The sequence below is a fragment of the Anopheles merus genome, chromosome 2R (assembly GCF_017562075.2).
Source record: "Anopheles merus strain MAF chromosome 2R, AmerM5.1, whole genome shotgun sequence".
Classification (NCBI taxonomy): Eukaryota; Metazoa; Arthropoda; class Insecta; order Diptera; family Culicidae; genus Anopheles; species Anopheles merus.
In genome coordinates this window covers 22,286,358-22,301,276 of record NC_054082.1, presented here as the reverse complement: position 1 = coordinate 22,301,276, position 14,919 = coordinate 22,286,358, and the positions used below count along the sequence as shown (strand labels likewise).

The 14,919-nt window shown below is 49.8% G+C and overlaps 1 protein-coding gene across 7 annotated transcripts in view; it reads right to left on the bottom strand.

The window, feature by feature from the left end:
- Positions 1-14,919, bottom strand: part of LOC121600951 (homeobox protein homothorax) — a 192,328-nt gene that overhangs the window by 40,004 nt on the left and 137,405 nt on the right. For all 7 annotated transcript variants that reach the window (XM_041929764.1, XM_041929752.1, XM_041929742.1 and 4 more), the window contains exon 9: positions 13,598-13,600. In XM_041929764.1, coding sequence (XP_041785698.1) covers positions 13,598-13,600 — 3 coding nt within the window. The remainder of the gene's footprint in view (positions 1-13,597; positions 13,601-14,919) is intronic.

Genomic DNA, 14,919 nt, shown 5'->3' with positions numbered 1-14,919 from the left:
ATCCCTTCGACCGCCCAAACCCAACCAATCCAATCTATGCAGGTCGATGCAGTCAGTGTACACTTGCACACCGAAACTAGAACTCAATTAAGCAGAGATGGCACACACAAACGCACACCTCGGCATTCCCATGGGGCCGGGCGTGCGAAAAGGAAAATAAATAAATACGCGCACGCTGGAATCTGGAGCAGCGCAAACGACGATCGCATACCGTATGTGAAAGGAGGGGGGGGGGGGGGGGGGGGGGGGGTGGAAAAGGATGGTGTGAAATGCACCAGCCACAGCAGCAGCAGCAGCAGCAGAAAGATGATTATTTCCGTGTTTATTTTCCACCCTTTTTTCCGCCAAGGTTTGTATGGCGATCGGCATTGATCGGGATTGGCCAAATCGATTGGTTGCGTTTGTTGTGTGTGTTTTTTTCCTTCCTTCCATTCCTTCTGCTTTTTACGCTGCACGGCACGATTCGGCCATACTGCTGGCGGGTGCCGGTTCTGCACATTATCCGTCGGCACAATGGGCCGATCTGGCGAAATTTAACGCCAATTGCAGTCGTGTCCTCGTGGCCCGCGTGCAATATGGGGTTCGAGATCGGACAGACGCTCGTTTCACGCTTCGGTCATTCGGCTGTCTCTCTCTCTCTCTCTCTCTCTCTCTCTCTCTCGCTGGTTCGCTTGTCGCTTGTTCGGTCGTTGTCGCGATGATCGTTAAGCTGCAGGCGCTAATAGGTTGCCATTTTGCGAATCGAAGATCAGCTGTCTTCGATTCCCGGGGCGCTCTAACCGACCGAGCGCGCAACAAGCGTAAACGTTTGCTTGCTTGCTCCCCTCGTGTGTTTCCCTTCCCCCTTTTTGCTAACAATATTTATCGCTCGATTAAAGCACACACACACACACTCACACACAGACGGCTAGAAACAGCATGGCAAAGGCGAGCCAAAGGTACGGGGAAGTAGCAGGACGGCCGAACCGTGTGATGGCTATTAAGCAAAATCATACCCCAGTTAATCGCCTTTGCATCAATAAATTACAGGTTATTTTATGATTCATCCAATCGAAGAAATTATTTCCATGTAAAAACTCGCCCGGTTAGGGAAGAGAAGAAGGTGGCTGATAAATCTCCTCGCCGCCGGACTTTGCTGTGCCTGCTCCCCTTCCAGCCGTTCGTGTTCCCTCAAACTTGCGGGGGGGGGGGGGGGGGGATAAAACGGATGAAAAGCAAAAGCAAACTTCTTCCCCGATCACGCGCGTGCACCGAAAAGCACACTCTGTCATTTTTGGAGTGATTCCTATAATTATAATTTGTTACAGTGTAGGACACGACGTGTGTGTGTGTGTCTGCAGTGCCCGCGGACATATAAATCAGATGCCTCGCGGCTTAGAACACCTGTTTTGGGGGGGGGGGGTTGTAGGAATACATTTTTTTCGCTCTCTATCTTTGATTAAGCTAAACGTTGCTGCAGCGCGGGGAGTATAAGCTTTATCGTTTTTTTTCGTAATTTGTGTGTGTCGGCGCGTTGGATTCATTTAACGCACGCGGCGGTACAACCGTACCCGAGTCCGACCGGAGACCGGATCGGTCATTTTTGTGTTCGATCTCGGGTGCCTATTAATGGTTCAGCGGAGTGATATTTATTTAAATCAGTGTCTGTTTTAACCATAATGAATCATGTTCCGTTTGTAATGAACCATTTCCCAATGCGCCAGTGTTTCAGCTTTTCCGTGGGAAGCGTTTTTTGCACCGTAGCCAGCAAAGGCAGCTTTAGGTTTTCCGATTAAAACAGGATTTTGATGTATTTTCCCGATAAAAAAAAACACAGGTCCCCTTCAAATGCAGCTGATGTGCGAATAATGCCCGCCACACAGCGGGCCATTGGCGACCTCAAACGCTTCGATAAGGCATGAGAGTGAGTTTCATCGAAAGCGGAAGCGGAAAATGAAAAATCGATCGACCGCAGAGCGATGAGAATCGTGGTAGTAGTGTAATGTTTACGAACCAAACCAAAAAAAAAGGTAGTGAAAGAAAATTTCAATCCCATTCCCCCGACGGAACCAACCGCCCAACCAACCCCCCCCCCCCACCCCAAAAGCCTTTATGCGCATATACATTTGGTATTTAGTGGCTGGTAGTTGCGGAAAAATCGATTAAATTTCCACGCCACGGCAGGGCGGCAGAGTGGAGGTTTGAAGATCGATTGCTCTGAAAGCGGAAGACGAGAGACGGCGAGGGAAACACTCAATTCACGCTTGTAGTTCCGGGGGGGGAGGGAGGAGGTCTGGCCACACAAAGGAGTGCCAAACTTTAGGTTTCTACTTTTTTTCTCTCCATTTCATCAGTTTTCCTCTTTTTACTTTCTAACCATACCCACCACCCATCCCCACCCCCCTTTGGAGAGGGTGAAGGGATGAATGATTGGCAATTTATACGGGATGGAGGGACGGGTACGGGTTTTATCGTTTTGTGTGCGATTTTCGGGCGAAAAAGCGATTTATTTCGCTCGGCTTTAAAGGCAATTTCAGCACCCCGGAGCCCCGCGTGGGGGGGTGGGGGTGGGTTCGTAGGTCCGTGGAGGGAACTGCATCATGAAAAGATTCAATCGATCGAACATGAGAATAAAGACAGCTTCTTTGTTGTTGGCTGCACCCGAGTGAGCGAGCGGGAGAATAATTTGCGTCTCGAAAATGTCGAAGGTGCTGCAAGTAGTTGCAGGCTGAAGGGCGGTGAGCTGCATATACAAAGTTGTGTGTTTGTGTGTGTGTGTGTGTGCAGTATGGGAAAATGTGATGGAAGAGGCAGAGAAAAAAGGGGAAAACAAAATCGAAAGAGCAGTAAAACCCTGCGGCACGGGGATGTCTATGCTTCGCCGCTAAAAAGTTCAATCTTTTCTCACGTGATTAGGAGAAGCGAAACTGCAACATGTTTTGCAGAAAATGGCAATGGCCGTCATGTTAAAGACTGCAAGCCTTTCTTCTTGTATGTGTTTGTGTGTGTGCGTTGATTTCCTTTGCATCTCCATTTTTAACTCCATCCGATAGAAAAACGGTTTCACGGGGTTCGCGGGAAAATTGGTATTTTTCATGTCAAAATTTATGGCTCATTCGCTCTTTCGCTCCCTTCTGTCGTATTTCCCCTTCCACAGCGAACCGGGGCCTGTGGCTGGCAGGTTTGGCGCAGCGCTGGCTCGGCTCAACGTCTTATAATCATCATTACATAGTTTACGAGATACGAAATAGAAAATTGCCCGTGGGGTTTGTTTTTTTTTGCAAAACCATTCTTCGTCTCTCGAGCCAGTGGGAGTGTACGGCGTCGTTCGTCCGGCCGTCAAAAGCCATCGTTTTCCGGTCGATCAGATCAGATCCTGCACACAGGCTGCGCACGATACTGATCGCCGATCGTAGGGTGATCGGGTTTCGCCGCAATGGTCGGCGCATTCCACCCTGTTCGAAAATAATGCTGATTAATGAAACGAATCATTTAAACAGTCACATTTGTGCTACGCAAGGGGGGCGGTGGGCCGTCGGTTCAATTAGCGATCGAAAAGCAAAACGCGGCAAGGTTTGCTCAGTCGGGCGATTGGCATCGTGGGAGAAGGCGTGAGGCTGCAAGGGGCAGCAAAAAAGAATAAATAAATAATCATTGCGGCTGCAGCTGCTGCAGTTGCTGGCGCCAGGAAGCAATGGACGCCGACGGGAGTGCACGTAAATGCAACGCTCTGCAGCGCTGCAGACGTGCAGTGCAATGGACTAGGATTTAGAAATTAACCCAAGCACAAAGTTCAACGTGGCAGGGCCTCGTTCAATCCGGCCGCGGTGCAACGGCTGGAAGGGATTTACCAAATGCCGCAGTAAGCGAAGATCTCGGGGCGGTCAAACCGTTTAGCGAAACCTGTTTCTTTTTAATGGTCGAAAATAAATCTTTCTACGCGGCGCTGTGTACGTTGGTCGGCGATGGGCAGAGGAGATCCCTTACAGCGGGAATGTCTTCATACCGATGGGGCAGCGGGCAGGGTATGAACTGACAGCGGGACACCGAACCTGCTACCGGTTTGCAAACCGGGCGGGTATGTTGCAATTGCAGCAACAGAAGTAAGCGATCTTAGCAAAATCCGCTCGTCGCTTCGCCTAATCAATGCCAATCACGATTTGCTTAGTAGCGACGGCGTGCCCCATCGAGTGAAGCAGGGTAGCTTTTCCTCCATTACTCGGTCATCCCGCTCGTGTTTGTGCTCCCGTTTGAAGAAAATTGGAACTATTTAATGCTAACCGTCGCCGAGAGGGAGTAGCGACGGTGGCATTTGCTGTGTGCCATTTTTGGTGGCGGTGGATGCAAATTGCCAAGCGAGCGGCGGGGCTTGCTCGTGAGGAGTGGGTGGGTCCCACAATCAACGCCGCTCTCGACGCAGTAAAAAAAAACGGTTCCGCTTTTATTGTACCCGACTTAAAACGCAGCAAAAGAGTACATCATTAGGGGCGAACGTTAATATTTAGCCACCCGCGCGCTGTGATTTACCAGCCGCCGCGCCCTGCACGGCAAGAGCTTGAGGTAAAATACATGTGTTTTAATAGCCCCCTTTTCGTATTTAGCCTTTACTACCCAGCAGCACTCTCGCCCCTGTCGCCCGTCCCCCTTTTTATCCACTCTTTATCGCGCGCCTTCGGGTTGATGTTTGCGCGCGGTCACTCCGTTTTGATGGGTTTCCATATTTCAAGTTTTACAACTCTTTCGAGAGAAACCATTGAGTCTTGAAGGAAGAACCACACACACACACACGACCGGGGCAGGGTGTGGAGCGTGAGGAGAAGAGCTGGGAACGGACACTATAAAACCGTGCTTAACCGATACGTTTTTAAATGGGGAGACGGATGAATGGTAAGAATGGGCAGCGAAAAAAAACACCAACTACAAAAAACAAAGGCACCAAATGAATCATCCTTTCCCGGTGGCCGCCGACGACTCTCTCTTTCTCTCTCCCTCTCTCCTTTCCGCGTACATACCGCCCATCCACGCGTGCAACTATAAAGTCTCAAAAACGTGCCACCGTGATTTATGTATATTGCGCGCGCGGCACACAGCGGTACAGTACAGTGTTCCGCCGCAAAACGGTGTCCCCGCCAGTCGTTGTCCCGCGGGATGGATGTAATTGGAAAATTTTACAAGGCAAAAAGAGTTAAGTAGCGGAAGAATAACATTGCAATGGATAAAGCAATGGAAAACAAATACCTTGGTGTGTGTAGGAACACACCTTGTTGAGTGAGCTGGGATTGCAAATTCGGCAACGCCTGGGTGTGAGGGGTGGTGGTGGTAGTGGTTTAGTGTTTTGTTTTCTGAAAATAGGATTTCACTAGCATTGGTAGCAGCAGCCGAGAGGAAGCATAAAGCAGTTAGTGCCCGGGGGATAATACGACCAAGATAACAACGTCCCCCCCCCCCCAAGGTGGATGGGTGGGTGAACATGGAAACCATTCGAGAAGTAATTCCGATTGGATCAGTGTTTCTGTGCTTTTTTTTGGCCTTTTTTTTTTCTCTTTGCCGCTCCGTCGAAATCGGAAATGGATTCGCTTTGTGTCCTCCTCTCGCTATTCGTCCGGCGCAGGGTCCTTGCGCAGTTCCTTGGAATCACACGCCGCTCGCATACTCTATATCGGAGCAGGAAAATTATCTCCCCCTTCTGATAATGTACGGAACGACAACAACAACAGCAAAAAAAAAGAAGGAAGCGAACATAAAGCATTAAGAACGGGAAATAACAGAAGCACAAACCAAAAAAAAAAAAAAAAGAAATGGTTGACAACGAAACCCGAAAGGAATCAAAGATAGCAGAAGCTGTTGACAAGAATTAATGAACGGAAGCGCATTTAACACAGAAAAAAAAATGTCCAAACGAATCTTACAAACGTAGCAAAAACAAAAAAAAAGAACAAACAAACAGAAACGAAGGCAACACGCATCGGAACACACAATTCGCTCTAAAACTGACGACGATCGCGGTCGCGGCAGTCTACTAGTTGCCATCCTTCCATTGCGACCCGCGAATGAATGGAAGCGAATCTCGGGACCCGCTTTTCTTCGGTTCGGTTTACAATTGACAAAAGCCATCCTCCCGGTGAGTCGTCGACTAGCGCAGGAGAGGAGGAAGAAACGGGGGTTTGCTTTAGAGAAAGACGATTAAAGGTACAGACCAAATAAAAAAAAACCAACAAAAGCCCTTTGCTCGGGTAAAAGGGGAAAGAGCAAGAGAAAGAATGAGAGAGACAAAAAACACAGTCACATGTACGGCGATTCATTTTATCGTGCCTAGGACCAAGGGCGCGGAAGTACGCAGCGGCGGGCGGCACACAGGATTGAATTGATGAATGAGTTCTTTAGGGAAAAATGCGAACGCGCCAACCAGAGAGCCCGGCGATAAAACAAAACAAAAGCCTTTTCGGCACAAAAACCAAAACAAAAAAATCCCTTTACGTTTGTACAACGCGCACCAAACCCACAAAGCATAATAATAAAACAAAACCCTCGCTACGCCGGAAAGGACAGGAAATGTTTAACGGGAGTAAAATTTAAACGGCCGCGTCCACGTCCACGTCAAAGGACAATCCCTTCGCTTGTCTTGTGAGTGAGGGAAGACGGAAAGGACGGAGGTACAGGACGGGAAAAGAAGAGCAGAAGGCTTCCGGAGAAGAGACCTGCCGCACAAACGACGACGACGACGACGACTGTTGTTTGCCGATCGCCAATTTGAGACGCGAGCGCGCGCACCCACCGTTGGTGGGGGCCACCCTTTCGTCCACACTGTGGTCGCCGCGGGTTTCGGGAATCAATTTCTCCAATTTAGGGCAGGAAGGAGTTGAAACAGCAAACCAAACAAAACCATCACCCCATGTGGGAAAAACCGGCGCGGTCTGTGGTGTGTTTCGGGCCTCGTTGGCCGAAAAATAGTGCAAAGGAGATGCCGCGCCAAGGTAAGCGGTCGGGCGCTCGATGCACTCGCCGCTGCACTTCGATCATCGCCCCAATGCGATGCGAAGATGCGCACCCGATTGTTCTACCGGCGGCGTATGTCTGGGTGAGCATTTTGAGCCACTTAACCGCACGCGGATCGGTTTGAAAAGGTCGCGGCCGCGGCTTGATGATTGTATCATTGTATCATTGTGCCGTGTCAGCTTCTGTTCCTTTTTTTCCGCTTCATTTTGTTTCGCTGAACGTCGCCAACGTCGACGCGATCTCGCATTGCCCTTCCTGAATGAGCAAAAGAAGGGGGGGGGGTTTGCCTTTTAATGTGGACTTTGTTTAGATCCGCGACTCGCTCGGGGTGCGCTGTTCGTCCTTTCGCTGTCCTTTGCGCGGTTGGAAGGCACCCACCTGCGCGCACAACTGCAGAAGGATCGGTTTCTCACCGCTGCTGCTCCGCTAAATAAGGGCATTGTTTTACGACATCTTCCCGCCGTGTCCCCTCTCTGGCCGCGGTGCAAGCGCTCTCCTGCTAGACTAGTTTTTGCAAAAGCAGCAGTTTTTTTCGACATCGAGCAACAATTTCGCTCGAGCCGCATTTTGGCTGGTGGTGGTGGCTTTTTATTCAAAGCACTCATTTGCGACGCGAAATCAATACCGGGGCGGAAAGAAACACGTCGTCGTCGCTATTGAATAAGCCATCCGCCTAAAAATGACGCCTTACACACACACACACACTGGAAGGGATGGGCCGGGAAAACGCCCGGGCGGAATGGATGGGCATTTAAAGGCTGCTCGGGCGGGCTATTAGCTTTGTGCCATTATTGTAATACACTCTTCTGTTTTTTTTTCTTTTTATTTGATTGTCCCCAACGATTGCTTTCGCTTTCGACCGTCGCAAAGCGCACACACAAAAGGACACCCGGGACGGGAAGAATATGGTCCCGGGTTGCGCGTGGGGGGTGGCGTGGCCGAGCCGTTTCAAAGAGAGTAAGAAAACGCGGGCCAACGCCACGCCCGTGGGCATGGCAAAAGGATGTGTGCCATTGTTTGTTTGGCGCGTATTGTTGCTTTGTTTTGTGTCGCGCCCGCTTTGTGTCCCCGTGTCCCCTTTGTGCGCGATGGCCCTCGGATTGCTCGGTAAACAAACCGCCCACCCGGTAGTAATCGGTGCCCGGGGGAAGGGAGTGCCTCGTTTCGCTCGGGACGCGAGGGAAGGGGATGCGAACAAAAAAAAAAAAAAGGGATCCATTACCCGCAAAGTCAAGAGCAACGTTCGCGCGGGGTGTGTGTTACACGAAACCGTGGTTTTGGGAAAATTTGAATAAACTAGATTTGCATCACAACAGACACAGCGGCATCGCTCGGTTTTTGCAAATGGACGAGCGGCCGGGGGACCGGGTGTCCGGGTGGGAGTCCAGGGAGGACGAAAGTAAAAAAGGATAAGAGCGTTTTGTTCGCTGTTGGCTCGGGCTAAGCCGTGAGTTGGCTGCCGAGTGCCGAGTTTTGGCACACTCTAGATAGCTTAAGGACCAAACGCAAAAAATGGGATATATATACACACACACGGGGCCAGAGGAAAACAAGCAGCACAAAAAAATAGACATCTCATCGAACAGACGAACGAATGAACTTTTTAATCCAATTCGACAACTCGATTGGGGCGGCGTAAGTGGTTTTGCTGGTACTACACCGGTGATTCTATTAATGCATTATGCTGTTTGGATGTTTGTCTAGTCTTTTTTTTGTGGCTTGCTGTTGTTGTTGCTGCTGCTCTGCTTTGTTTTGGACCAGTTTTTTTTTTGCCGACTGAACACATCACGGAAAGTGCTCTAGGGACAGATGCCAAACGACGTTCTGATGCCAACTGCACTCAGATGTCAGGCTCCGTGCTTCAGGCCTCGCACTATCGAACGAAGAAATGTGACTCTAAGATAATTGAAGGGGGAGAGAAGATACTCCCAACAAAACAAAACAAAACAGTAAAAAACACACACACACACACACACACATTCGGGAAACAGTCTGAACTCATTCCCGCTAGCAAAGTGGCGAGTGCATAAATTAAAGCCAAAAACGCCCGCAAGGGGACATTTCCCCTTGGCAGGATATTGTAGATACTGCTGCTGCTGCTGCTGCTGCTCGTCTTGGCGCGATGATGGACTGGTAGCAAATGCAAATCGAGTAAACGGGTTCCCCGTTTTTATGTGTGTTGCTAATGAAACTGACTAAACAGTACGCAAAACAGCAGCGCGTAAAAAGCGCAAAGTCTGCCTGCGGTGCGGCAGGAATGGATGGACGAGAGTTTTGAAAACAACGGGAAGCGTTGTCAAGCGGCGCACTGCCAGGATTCTTCCCTCAGGGCAGTACCCGCGGGGCAGTGCGGCCTTTTCCCCCTCGCGCTGGGCAGGATGAGTTGCGTCGATTAATTCAAACGATCCTGCCCGGTATGATTCGGTCTCCTGGCATGCCCAAATGGCATTACAAATGATGTGATTAAACGATTTAGCGATAATAAAATTTGAAAAGATCTCATTAAAACGCGTCCCAGCGCTGTGACGACTCGGTGTGTTGGTGGCCATTCTTTCTGTGCCATTGAGGCTTTCCCCCGGTGTGACAATGTGACCGACGGGACAATTTGGATGGGAAAGAGAGAGAGAGAAAGAGAGCGACTGTGAGATTTGATCAGCCGCCGACCCGTGTGCGTTAAAACCGAGCTAATCCATAAAAATCGCCTCATCAACATGGACAAAGGTGAGCAATCTTTCGGCCCGATCGATGTGGCACTATTATTATTAGTATCATTATTGTTTTATATAGCAATATACCACCGGCGTTGTGCCGGTGAGCAGCGGCAGGGGAAAGCCAATGTCGGGCCGCTCTCTAATACACCCCGATTAATACCGTCAATCCGGTGGTACCGGGTACGCCACGTACAGCGTTCCGGAACCACCGCGCGTTCGGAATCGTTTTATTACCCTGCTTGTACCCTGCCTGTGCGCCAAACGATGTATCGACGGCGGTGGAGCTGTGTTATAAAGCATATCGGATTGTAAAAAACTCACCATCTGTGGAGAAAGAGAGAGAGAGAAAAATGGTAATAGTGATTAGTGATTGCACAAAGCCAATAGAACGATAACAATAAAAGCGCCCAGCGCCCGTTGTTGGATGATGGGGAAAGGTGTTGCGAGGAACAAGCCAATATCGTTTATGTTAATCATGATCATCATCGGCGTCGTCATCATCGTCGCTGTCATTGACGCAATCGGTTCCCGGCACCCGGCAAGGAACGAACGATGGTGCCGATTTAATATGGCCAACAGAAACGGCACTAAACTTTATCTATCCGGGACGGGAATTACGGCACCATATAGAACAGTTCGCACACACACACCGGATGGGCGAAAATTAGCATCCTCGATCGAGAGAGGGGTTGGATGGAAATTTGATAAGAAATTGAACGGAAAATCAAACGATGGGGCGAATGGGAAGCAAATTTTTACGCAACCGAAACGACTCCGCAGCTCGATTTGACATCACGTGTGTTATCACATTGAATACTGGAGTGTGGATGTGAGTGTGTGTGTGTGTGGGTGGGTTTGTGCGGGGGTAGAAGATGTTCCGGAAGTTTGACGGCGGAAGACTACCGCCCTATCTATTATCGAGCATCTTTAGCAGAAGCACACAATGGGGATGTAAGGAACGCATACGGCGTGAATGACACGGCTGGCAACAAAAGCTTGTCGGGGATGGTTGGTTTTCAAGGGAACGGAACTCCACGAGGATCCCCCAACTCGTGCTGAAGGCAAGATGGCGCGCGATAATGATGATGTGGTTTCAATTTTCCTTTCCGCCAATAAACCTCGCCCCCGACCCTTGGGTCCCCAATCCTCCGGGCGAAATGGCAGAACCCGGGAAGATATTATCCTTTCAAGGCAACTCCCACGATCTTTCGAATATATTCAATCGAAAAACCCCCAGAGGATGATGCGGGAATTACCCGGAGGAAGGTTGGATGTCTGCGGTTATCCTACGGATGCTCATCATCGGTCACCGCAACTCTCGGTTCTTTGGATCCGTCCGATGGACGCGATGGATGAAATGTCTCATCCCATTGCTTCAGCCACCCTGGACAGCCCGCGAATGGCGGTGCGAAGCTGGGAACGCCCGTGACAAAACCGCGACCAAAGCCCAACCCCGGCACTTCCACCACAGCCACGACGATACGACGGAGCGTAGCGATTCGGGAGTCATAAAAAAGCTGTTAAAAATTTATGCTCCGAATGTTTACGAGCCCGATGATTGATAAACTGGACCGCGTTTAGGAGCGACCGGGACGCGCGCGGACAAGATGCCGTCTGATGCCCGGATGGTATTATTTCGTTTGATACCCACGTCCCGTTTTACGGCCCCGGTCTACCGTCTGGCCCAGTTGATTCGGGTGATGAGATTTTTACAGCCTCACGGAGTCGCCTGCTTTCGGGAGGAGAAAAAGGAGTCCCTATACTGTCTGGTGCCGAAGAGTGCACTTGAACTGTTGGACGGGCCATGGGCCACGAGGAGACACGGCTCGAACGAGGAGAAGGTTTTACGACCTCACCGGTGTTTGAGGATAAGACATCTGTTGAACAGTGTGGCAGCCAGGGCGAAACCGCAGCCCGGCAAGATATCCGCAGCTACCGCGGAGAAGCTACAAACTCACGTCCTGTGGTCACACCACATCACAGCAAGCGACCAAGAAGTTCATTGATAATAAGATAAAAGTATTTAACAGCAATAACAAAAGCGCGGCCCATCATCACGACGACGTGGTCTTTGTGGTGGGTGTGTGTGTGAGTGTGTGTCTGGTATGTGGAGGTCATAAAAAGGCTTCCCTTGTTGTTGCTCTTTCGTGACGCTATCGAAAACGGGCACGAGATGTCGGGTGAAACAATTGACACCATTCCGGTGATTATGGTTTGCGCTGAAATGGGAGTTGAATAGTTGCAAGGAGCACACCGGGGTAGTGTGGGGAGCAGGAAAAAATAAACCAACATTAAAACGGAGGAATTGAACATTTCTGACCAAACCCCGCAGCTTCGAAGGCTTTCGACATTGTTCAACAGTACGATAAAACCTTTTTACACCCATCATTACCGTGAGCGATTTGATGGGAAACTGTGATGGGGCAATGATGGGAAGCAGCCGTAGAAGAAGGTGTACCATTCTCTGGCAAGGACTCGTGCAGGATGCTTCTTGCCTGTTTTCTTGACGTGACGGGTGCTATTTGCTCGTCTAGCAGTGTCTCTAGCGGAGCGGTGGTCGGTTTAGCCGGCCGCTGCTGCATGATTAACAAGATCCATTTAAATGAAATAATAATGGACGAGTGCTTACGGGATAATTTTCGGGCGTTGAACAATTCCCGGTAATTTTAGGATCCGCTTCGCTCGGGCCCCCCCACCAACCACGGTGCCCCCCCTGGAGACGCGTTGATCGTAGCCCGTCCGGATCGGGCCGTTTTGGGCCTTCTAATTTTCCATTGTGTGGTGGTGTTTCTTCTTGCTATTGAGTCGTACGAAATCAATTTCGAAACCCCTATTCATTGGTGATCTATCGAATGAAACTGTTCCGTCGTGCGATTGTTAGTGTACGGCGAACCGTGGCAAATAGCAGCGGCCCACGAAATGCAAAGACGCGAACGCTGGCCAGGCTTTTTGAATCTTTAGAAAGAGGACTGGAGGTTTTCTGTCTCGCTGTGTGCCTTCTTCATGCCGTTTCTACGCTTTCCGATCCGAACCGTGTCTAGGGAACGGTGCAACTGGTACGACGACGACGAACCCCGGGCGTGCTCACAAAAGCGTAGAAGAACGCACTTTGTGGCGCTCTATGACCACGACGGGTCTCCTCGTCCGGGCCCGGGGAACGATGATGTGGACCCGGCCGCAAACGAGTGTGAATAATTGCTTTTCAATTATACAAGATCATCAAAACTAATAGCCGTGGCTATTGTGCCGATCTGGCTGGGAGGGCGTAGATAGACGAGGAGCAAAAGGTCCCCGTCATTCCCGGACGGCAAAAGGGATCCCGCGTGTGGACCGTTTCATGATCTCGCCTGCGGATTAAAACGGGTACTACTCTCACTCCATGGGATCGTGATAGACACACACACACGGGCCCGTGACCGAAGTGAAGGGCTCGTCAGACTCTCTCGGCCGTCCCAAATGACCGGCCGTCCGATAATTGTAGTCATCTTGCCTTTCATCTGTGCAAACCGCAGACAAAACCTTGTGGTCGCGGCCTGCCCGTCGCTGCTTAGATGAAGGGGCAAGGTTTATAAAGAGAGCCTCCGTGTGTGTGTGTGTGTGGTTTTGGGGTGTTCGTTTTTCTTTCTTTTAAAACATTTCATACGCCGTACGGGCTCGGACGTTGCGTAGTGGTACTTCTTTTCACCTGCGTGAGGTCACACAGCACCCTATTGCGCTTTGATGAGTTCACCTGTGTGTGGATGGTGTTGTATTATTTTTTGTGTGTTTGTTATATTTTCGTTGGATGGAACGCATTTGGGAAGAGAAGTATTGAAACGATGATTATGATGGTTTTTGATGCTCGTCATGTGAACGTTTTCATTGTCCCAGAGGGCCGCCTCGTGTCAAGCCGGCCCAACAACGCATTTGACCATCTCGGATGACCACAAGTGTCAAAATCATTTCATCGACAACATTAACACGCTCTTGTCGGAATTACGGTGCGCAAGTTGTTGTGTGTGTGTGGGAATGCCGTGGTCAGAGAAATAAAAAAAGTGCAGTTTTAAGTACTTTTGATTTTGCGTGGCTTGTCTGCGAGCTGTTGTGGGCTTTTGGTGGAATAGTGACACGGATCATTTAAGCGACCTGGCACTACTGTGGAATAGCTTTGATTTTTTTAATTATTTCAATACAAATGTAAGCTGAGGTTTAGTTTGCAAAAGAGAGAAAAATCGAACAGAAAATAACACATAGTTCACATAAATAGGACCGTTTTTAGCCTAGCAAACTCATTTGGTCCTTCGAACCGGATTCATACGTTCAATCCTTTTACGCTCTTTAGAAATTTGGTATCAATGGATATCTCTAATAAGAGTTCGGTAGACCGTGGTTTGAGTAAAATGTGATCTAGAGCGTCATATCGGGTGACACTAGCTCTCGTGCGCGTCATTTGAACGCAACAAACAATGTTGTCTAGGAAACTTTATACTTGCACTAAACCGCAACAATTGTTCAAGCTGTATTAATGCATCCAGTGTGTTTGTTTTGTGTGTGTGTGTGGGCGATGATGTGGGGATGATTATGATCCAAGGCACAACCGGAAAGATCCCACCACACAGGAAGAATTCGATAATAAAACGATGCACCAAACCCGTTGTCATTGCACGGGTCTTGACAAAATAATACGACCCTTGTTGTGCACGATCATCTGCAGAGGGAAGATTATAACCTCCTCATAAAAAAGCCACATACGGTACACATTAACGCACCAAGTGTGCCAAGATCTCGTCCAACAGTTTTGCAAACTTCTCTACCTAATTTCCCTACAATAATGGGCCGAGCGAGCGGCAAACACACGGAAAGACACGCATCGTAAAATCGGTCCGAGCTGCGGAATGTCCCAGAACCGTTTCCCCCCTTTTTTTTCCTCATCCAACATTCTCCTCCAGTTGTCCCTTTCGGAAGGAAGATGCGGGTGTGCGTAGCACCAAGCGCTAATGCGACATTTGGTCGTTGTTTGCTGCCTCGGTGCGTTGGGTTTCGGCCTCTGCCGCGCGCCGTTAATTTTCGTTTTTCACTTCGCCGGCGCGTTTCGCGGTCTCGCGCCCCGGGTGCGAGGAGGTAAAATTATGCAGAAAAATTGTATTTATGGACGGCGCTGCTGCTGATGATGTCGCCACGTCATGCAACGACGCGCGAGTGCGTCTGCCAAAAAGGGGTCTCGCTCATTCACGACCTGGGGTGCTCGGGGGCT